We start from the raw sequence: 9,347 nt of genomic DNA, 5'->3' as shown, positions 1-9,347 counted from the left end.
TATATATATTATGGTTGTTATTAATAGTGAATAAATCTAAAGCTTTTGAGACTATTATTTTGTGTTATTTCATTTGTCATTAAGGGGGGTGGTACACAAGAGCCCTTTTTCAGTTTCAGCACATGCCCCTCAAAAGGTCTCCTGATGAGGCTGATGAGGAGGAATGAACAATGACAGCACTTTTATTTTGGGGCAGACTGGTCTCTCTGGGAGACTCTCTCGGAGTAATCAACAGGCTGTATTTCTGAACTCAATGCTTCTGCTCTTCAGCGAGAGCTCTTCAATCATGCATATGTGGTGTAAACAACCGTGCGGGGATGCGATGCATGTTGTTACACTGGACTGACTGTTAAATTGCGAGATCCGCTTTGCACTGTGGTTCGAGACATTCTGTAGCACCTAACTTTAGGTTGGCGTGCTGAGATGGGAGGAGGTCAGGGCGGCTCGCTGTTGTCTTCCATTGCTGTGTGTTCTTTTCACAGTGTCTCACTGGGTCTCCTCTGTGCTCTGCTCACTGTCTGTTCCTTTCTTCACAATGCATTGCATATTCAGAAGCAGCAGCATGTAGGTATATGAAAAACAACACAACTTCCACCAGCTGCATGGCCTCACTTTTATATTGTTTTTTTTTTCTTCCTGTTTTAGTTGTCTTTACTCTTTTGCAATGAGTTTCACAACATTCTGACAGTCATCCTGCTGGAGAAGCACTTGAAAAAAGACAAATGAAACTAATTTCGAATTTACAGTCAGAATTTAAGTTCTTTTAAAGGAATAGTCCACTCAAAAATGTAAACTCTGTCAGTATTTACAGACAGTCATGGCAATCCAAACCCATATGCTGTTATTTTTATTTCTGTGGGAAACAAAAGGAGAATTTTTGAAGAATCGTTTCTATAAAAGAGCAGTTCAAAGTGACCATGTCTGTCAAGCTCCCCCCCAAAAAAACCATAAAAGCCTTCAGAAGTTACATGATATCTTTCCACAGAAAAATAACAGCATATGGTGAGTAAAAAGGACCGAATTTTCGTTTTTCTGTGAAATATTCCTTTAATACACTGAAATTTTAAAACCCTGTTTTGAAATGCTTTATATTTTTGCTCATGCACATTTCTTTCTTTGTTCTCCACGCTTTAATCCTGTTGGTAATTTATCTGTCTCAGTGTTTAAAGTCTTTGACCGTGTCATTGTCCCTATGTTTGCCCATCTGTGGTGTGTGTGTTCAGTATGATGGCATGGTTGTAATGCACGTTGGGATTTATCTTGCCTCTCTCCCTCTTCCTTTCTTTCTTTCTTGCCTACTCCACCCTAACTCGATCTGTCTCTTTAACCTCACATTTATTCTCACTTGAATCACATGATTATGAGTCAATTTCCTGTTGTCCTCTCTCTTAACTGACGTCTGTCCCTCTTCTCTGCAGGGGATGTGCTTTTCCAGATGGCAGAGGTACACCGGCAGATTCAAGTGCAGTTAGAGGAAATGGTATGTACTCTGTTTGACCGCCGTCCATCTTTATTAAAGGATCTATTTTGCATAGATTAGATTAGAACAGTTTTTTTAAATGTTCACAGTTTCAATACAAGTTAAATCCAGTAACCTGTGCTGTAAATCACTGTTTACATGGAGCAGACTCCACCCATAGGAATTACACCAAAAATGAGGATTTACACAAGTTTGCAGTTCAAATAACAAACATGTTATCACTGAATAATTAAAGGTGCCGTATGTTAATATGTTTGCAGATGTTTAGGAAACATGCTAAGTTCACATACTTGATTCTCCGAAAAACAACGCTACAGCCAGTTATTCTGCTTCTGAAATGTGTGTTCCGTGTCGGAATGTATGTTTTTGTTTTGGTCTGTGTGATTCCGCCCACTGCCAGTTTACCCATTAGTGTTTTGACACCCAGGGTTGCCTGTTGGTGGAAAACTCAGTGCATTGTGGTGGAAGCCAGCAAACGAACCCAACCTTAAAAAGCCTCGGCATCCATCTAAAAATCTCTTTGACCGGAGGCATATTAAAAAGCACATAAATCAAAGTTGACGCCTTCCATTGTCAATTGTGCTCGTTCTCATTGGGTGTCCTCAATCTGGCAACCCACGTGAGCATCGAGTTTGAGGAGGAGGGGATGGGGGTGGGAGAAACAATGCTCTCCAGTATTTTGAATTTGGACTGCAGTATCCATTTTAACCGCTAGCTGTCAATATTAAATTCTGCACCTTTAATGTAACTGCTAAAAAAATTACAAAATTGTTTCTGAAATAAAACCTTCTGGTTTTAGCTGGTTTTAGTTGCCACTAATTATTTTCTATGCTCTTCAACATTATAATAAAAGTGCTGTCAATAGTGTATTAAACACGTAACATTCCCGGGTATGTTGTATAATCTGCACAAATCTGTGTTTTAAGGTTCTTAAAAAGTCAATATAACAAACTTCAATCAATTTTTCTGTATTTTTTTGCAGTTGAAATGCTTCCACAATGAGCTGCTATCGGAGCTGGAGAAGAAGGTGGAATTGGACGCAAGATACCTGACTGTGAGTCTACAGCACATCCCACTCCTTCTGATAAGCTAACAGACTGACAAGACACACTCTGAACAGAAGTGCTTCTCCTCTATCGGAACAACCAACACACACACACTCCGCGCACACACTTTTCGTAATCCATTTAGTTTCCAATGAAAAAAAAACATTCTACATTTCCAGTTTGACCTGAAAATACATGATTATGAAAGTAATCCTCCTTCAGAAATCATTCTAATTTGCTGCTCGAGAAACATTTCTTCTTATCATTTGTTGAAAACCGTTGCGTAATATTTTTTTGTTGAAACTGTGGCTTTTCAGAATTCTTTGAATAGAGCGTTCAAATGAACAGCATTTATTTAAAACAGAAATGTTTTGTAACAATGTAAAAGGCTTTACTGTCACTTTTGAACAATTAAATGTGTCCTTCCTGAATAAAAGTATTAATTTATAAAAATAAAAAAAAATCTTACTGATGCCAAACTTTTGTAGAGTAAATAGGGCTATTCAGCAATTTTTGAGTCAAATTTTGTCTGTCATCTTGGCAGTCTAATGAAATATTCAGCCAAGAATATGTAAAAAAATAAATAAATTGGATGACATTGCTGACTCTGCTTTGGTTATATGCTACACATTTTGTAAAATGTAGTAGATTATTTGCAAACAATTTACATTTATGCATTTGGCATATTCTTTTATGCAAAGCAACTTATTAGTACATGTGTTCCCTTTGATTCAAGCACACAACCAGTAGAGCTACAGGGGGGAAAAATAACAGAAATAATGTGTTCACTACACAGCATATATACTGCAGACTTAGTTAGTATGCCATTCCAAAAACACCCATAGATCTTATAGAAATACATCTTGTTTTCTTGTGTAGCAATGACCCTGTTTTCCCATCACTCCTGTTTCCAATATTTTCAACAAATGAAAGTACACAATTTGCGGCAGATTAAAGTATGTTTGGAGCGGTGCTGAGAGATATATCTTTAGACTGTGAGTGGGTTGGAGAGGAGCGACTGGGATTGGGCGTCGCTTGTCACCACATTGTATTCAGATAAAATTAAAGCCTTGCTGTCTTGCCTTATTCAGCACTGGAGAGAGCGGTCTGCGGTCGTTCCCCTTGGAAACCAAACACTTTTTTTTTTCTTTCTCTCAGTCCACACATTCTGTGCAACACGTTGAGTCTCTGCTTCGGAGTCCATTGTGAAATCTCTACTTGAGTCTGGATGACTATTATGATATCCATTTCGTGCTGCTGCTGTAGGAGCACCATTTTATAAGGATTAACAGTAAAATAACAGGTTGATGTAGTACTAGTTAGTCTGGCGAAAATGCTTCAAATGCATATTCTGTTCTGCCCACAACAAATCAAGTTTGTCTAAAATACATTGTGAGAGAAGTTAACCGAAGTTCACATGCTCCATCTCTTGAATTCCAGGAGAAACCATGATCTGTGATTTTATTTTATTCCTGTAGTGAATTGTAAATCATTCATATATGGTGAGAAAAGGGGGATCATGGCTGGCGAAGCAGAATCTTCCTTTCTCCCGCCGAAGATGGAGCGATTGCTCTATCACTCACATGTAACACTGTCTTTGTAGACACATTCCTGCTGCGCAAGAATCTGGTTGAGCTGCCAAACTATTTATAGACGTGTAGTCTAGAGATCATTCTCTCAATGTACCTTGTGTAGGATGTGCGAAGGTTCATACATCTAGAAATTCTCAGCCAAGTGTATCAGCCTTCAGAATCCGTGAGCCATGTTGTGCGGTTGGGAGTGGAGACCTTTGCTTCTTTCTTCTGCAGACATCAGAACGCACTGCCCTGAAACTCCAGACCTTTTGCACTGCTCCAAACCCAAGTGAAGAGCTTGACCAGACCGCTTTTGAAGGCATCATGAAGGGATCCTGACTTGAAGGCTCTTCTTAACAGTTGCTGGCAGAACTATGCTGCCTTCTCAGATGTTCTGGCCAAATTCGAAGGCAGCATCGCTAGTGTCCATCCTTGAGAAGACAATCCCAGAACTGGGAATGTGCACTTTAGTCATTTTACTTGATGATTACTCAACAGATGAATCAGATGTGTGAGACTGGGGTTTGATGCTCAATTTATTTACAGTATGTGCCAGACAGACCTTTTTTTGCTGTTGCATCACATCTAACTTTTTCCAGCATCTCAAACTATGAGCGTTGTGTCATTAAGGTGTCATGGCAAGTTAAATTTATTTTCATTTTTGTGTATTGATTGTGAAAAGGAAAATGGTGAAGAGTTTATTATAAATATATAAATATATTTTATTCAACACTGAAAAATATTGACAAAATTTGAATGACAGATCATTTGCTTAGCAACATGCTAAAGTCAGATTGAGTTGTATTACTGTGGCAATAACAGCACAATTGCACAATATTTTTAATTATGGTAGTTTGATTATAATTCATATTATAATATAATAATATTTACATAATAAAAATTATAATGATGTTGATTGTTGTTATTATTATTTGTATAAATGTACAATGCATTATAATGGGATTATAATTACAATAATTATTATTGTTGGTGCTGTTGTTGTTGACAACAATAATAATAATATTAATAATAATAACAACTATTATTTTATTTATTTTTTTTTTTTATCGGCATAGTCCTACAGACTTCTTCACTCACAAGTGAATCTGACGATTATAATATCACAATTGATTGTGATCTAATAATAAAAACATTTATATTATAATAATAGTAGTAGTAATAATAATAATAATGATAGTTAATTGTCAGATTTAGTTGAGTGAAAAAGTCTGTTGGACTGTGCTGATAAAAATCACATACATATTACGATGATAATAATAATAATAATAATGATAGTTGTTATAGTAACTACATTATGAGATATTTATATATTAATCATATTAGTAGTAGTAGTAGTAATAGTTATTAAATTAACTATATTGTGATATTATAATATTTATATATGAATCATCTTCTTATTAGTAGTAGTAGTATTATTAGTATCATTAGTATTATTATTGAATCATCGCATTTGTATTGTCATATTATGCAAATTCTGTCAGGAGCTTTATCTGTGTACTGTACACTAGTGACCATGAAGAAAGTTCCTCCCTATGTACGCTGTTTAAAGTCAGTCTATTTCAGTCAAGACTGTGGTTTAGAGGAGGGCAGCTGCTTATGTAGCCAGCAGACAGCGAGTGTTTTGGAACACGACTTTTGACTAGAAGGTTTTGACTCCCATGTCTTTCCTAATGCAGTAGCTACAGTCTGATGATTTCTGTATTTACCAACAATGCTCCTGTGTTTTTTCTCCTGAAGGCGGCTCTTAAGAAGTACCAGATTGAGCACAAAAGCAAAGGAGAGAGTCTGGAGAAATGCCAGGGTGAGCTGAAGAAACTGCGGAGGAAGAGCCAGGGCAGCAAGAACCCCTCCAAGTACAGCGAGAAGGAGTTGCAGGTGAGCCCCCACACTGCTGCCGCCACCTCTGCTGGCTGCGGGTCGTGAACAGAGCTAGCGTGTCGCTGTGGGCTCCGTCGAAGGCCTTTGAAAGGGACGGAGGTGGATGGATAGGCTCTGGTTCAGTGAGACCACCTACATCATGTTAATGCCGAGATGATTTTAACAGCGCCTGAATGTAAGAAGTGCTGTGAGCCTCTCATGGCAGAGAGAACACAATGGGTGGGTGAAAGCCGTAGGTGTGTATACAAACTGCGCTGCGGCATATCAGCTAAGAGGCTGCGCTGAACTTTTTTTTCAGCAATACATTTCTAACATTTATAATGTGTTTCAAAACAATTCTCTGAATTGCCTTTACAGACTTAAAAACCCTTTTAACCTTGATAAAATCACTGTAACACTATGGATTAGCTTTAATAAAATGAAAGCAGACACAGATGTTCAATTAATCGTTTGATGTATTAATATTAATACTTGCACAGAGTTTGTTTCAGACCTTACAGTTGCCAAGCAACATAGTCACTTGACACATTAATATATACTGTTCGGTCACGGGTGTGTGTACATTTAACAACTGTGAACACAGTAGTGATGCGCGGATGCCGGTTATATCCGCGGTGCTGCGGATAATCCGCGGGTCGGGTGGGTTGGGTAATAAAAAAATTTATTCTGAGAGGCTGTTTAAGATCAGTCCATTTCACTCAAGACTGTGGCTCAGAGGAGGGCAGTAGACAACAGACAGCGAGTGTTTTGGAACATGACATTTGACTAGTGGGCTTTGACGCCCATGTCTTTCTTAACGCAGTAGCTACAGTCAGATGATTTCTGCATTTACCAACAATGTCCCTGTGTTTTTCCTCCTGAAGGCGGCTCTTAAGAAGTACCAGATGGAGCACAAAAGCAAAGGAGAGAGTCTGGAGAAATGCCAGGGTGAGCTGAAGAAACTGCGGAGGAAGAGCCAGGGCAGCAAGAACCCCTCCAAGTACAGCGAGAAGGAGTTGCAGGTGAGCCCCCACACTGCTGCCGCCACCTCTGCTGGCTGCGGGTCGTGAACAGAGCTAGCGTGTCGCTGTGGGCTCCGTCGAAGGCCTTTGAAAGGGACGGAGGTGGATGGATAGGCTCTGGTTCAGTGAGACCACCTACATCATGTTAATGCCGAGATGATTTTAACAGCGCCTGAATGTAAGAAGTGCTGTGAGCCTCTCATGGCAGAGAGAACACAATGGGTGGGTGAAAGCCGTAGGTGTGTATACAAACTGCGCTGCGGCATATCAGCTAAGAGGCTGCGCTGAACACACACACACACGCAAACAACACCGTTGTTTTTTAGTGACTTCCCTGTTAAAACTGTGTGAGTGGACCCTAACCTATCGTATTAATTGCGATGTGTGAATGCTAGCCTGCTGAGAGGAGTCTTACACTGTGACAGCGGGGCTGTGGAGACCCAGCATAGATCAATAAGCAAAGTGCATGCGCTCTCTGGCCCAGAGCTCTCGGGAAGCTTACGCGCTCTGCCGGTTATGAAAGCTCAGGCCACCTGACACCATTATGAAGAAGTGATATCCCTGATCAGCTCACACTTCCTCAAAACATAGCTCTGCGAGTGTGCTTTTAGTTAGTTTTATTTGGATTTTCCATTTAAATGTAGTTTTAATTTGATCTAAAAAATGACTAGTGGCAGTTTTAGCTTAATTGTTATTTATTTTCAGTATTAGTTTAGTAGCTGTCCACTTTTTCAGCTGCCTTGGTTCCAAATTATTTTTCCCATTTTTTTTTCCCATAGGGATTTTTTATTAAGAAGTTATAAGCCATGAACCAAACCAACCAGCAATGAGATGAATCACAACATAACGAGCTTTGATTTGAAGCAAAAAAAAATTTGAAAATCGGAAGAAAAAGGCAAATTACAATGAAGCATTGCAAATCATATAATCAAATTAAAAACAATGGATTATTATTTATTTTAAAATGTCTATTGTGTATACTGAAACAATGTATTTTATGTTCATTGCAAAATATGGCAAGGTAAGTATTTTATTTATGGCAAAATATGACAAAGTTTTTTTTTTTTCATTTATATTGCAAATTTCATACACTGGTAATTAAAAAAAAAGTTATTTACATAAAGATTAAAAATAATCATAAAGTAATCATAACAGATGCGTAAGAAAAACAATTAATTTAGAACGTAATGAAATGTAATAAAAACATAAGGTTAAAGAAAAGAATACATAAGATGATATAGTGCAACCAGTTGGACGCAGCTCAGTGCTCATTCAGTAAATGCACAGTCAAACAGATGTATTTAGCTCCATATATATGTATAAATATTTAAGTAGTTTGTGAGAAGACGTTACAACATTTGCAGTTCTTACAGTTATTCACAGTGCTTCATGGGAGTGTCGCAGTTCTCTGATTGGTGGAGGTTTCTTTGCAAAATCATGGGTAATGTAGTATTTCACCGGGAATTCTGCTGTTGAAAATTATTATTTAAAAAATACGTTAAAATAATACAGAAAGTGAACATGTCGTTGGTTCACCTGTCAATCAGACGGTCGGTCCTTGGCTTATTGGCTGATTATATCTGACACGATGCATAGTTTAATTAAATCATCGAACACTGATTGAAACGGCAAAAACTAAAATAATTTCTCTTTTTTTTTTTTCTATTTTTCTTGTTTAAGTACATATATCTTCAGTTTACATTGTTTTCCAAGCTCACATTTTGACATAAATACATTTGCAGACAGTTTTCACTTTCATAATAGGTGGTATTCATTAAAAATTGTATACAGAAGTCTTCATAGTAAGGTATGGTTTTATTACTAGCTAAAGATAATAATGATAACCCTGAGTGTGTGGCTGAATTCCACTCTCAGGCCGTGAGCGTGTAGGAGCAGGTATCTGTCAGTGACTGCTGTGGGGTGGGTTGAGACGCAGCACTGCTGGGAGTTTATACAGTAAATGTGTCCGTCTACTGCCAGATGCCATGCAGATAGTGAGCTCAGGTTGAGCGAAGCTTCACTCGCCTCAGAGATCTGCAAATATTTTGAGTGTTGTGATTTTGTAAACTAAAGCCACAAGAGGCCATAACTTACTGTACATGCAGTGATTTTACCAAGGGTTGATGTTAAGGGACATTTTACATGACGCAGATGAGTTGTTCATAAAATTATACTCAAAATATAAACTACCATTCAAAAGTTTGGTGTAAGATTTGATTTAATTTGAAAATTAATAGATTTATTCAGCAAGGCTGCATTAAATCGATTAAAAGTGACAATAAAAACATTAGTAATGTTATAAAAGTCTCTCTAGTCATCATAGAATCCTGAATAATATATATATATA

General features: G+C 37.9%; 1 protein-coding gene across 6 annotated transcripts in view; it reads left to right on the top strand.

Moving 5' to 3' along the window:
- The window catches only part of LOC107670476 (brain-specific angiogenesis inhibitor 1-associated protein 2-like), a 126,270-nt gene that overhangs the window by 75,593 nt on the left and 41,330 nt on the right, over positions 1-9,347 (top strand). For 5 of the 6 annotated variants that reach the window (XM_016463083.1, XM_016463080.1, XM_016463085.1 and 2 more), the window contains exons 4-6: positions 1,419-1,480; positions 2,463-2,534; positions 5,859-5,996. In XM_016463083.1, coding sequence (XP_016318569.1) covers positions 1,419-1,480; positions 2,463-2,534; positions 5,859-5,996 — 272 coding nt within the window. Of the gene's footprint in view, positions 1-1,418; positions 1,481-2,462; positions 2,535-5,858; positions 5,997-6,862; positions 7,001-9,347 lie in introns of all 6 variants that reach the window. The other variant, XM_016463081.1, reaches the window with a different exon arrangement.

This window comes from Sinocyclocheilus anshuiensis, unplaced genomic scaffold (assembly GCF_001515605.1).
Source record: "Sinocyclocheilus anshuiensis isolate Anshui unplaced genomic scaffold, SAMN03320099.WGS_v1.1 scaffold476, whole genome shotgun sequence".
NCBI classification, from domain to species: Eukaryota; Metazoa; Chordata; class Actinopteri; order Cypriniformes; family Cyprinidae; genus Sinocyclocheilus; species Sinocyclocheilus anshuiensis.
This window is presented reverse-complemented; position numbering and strand designations above follow the sequence as displayed.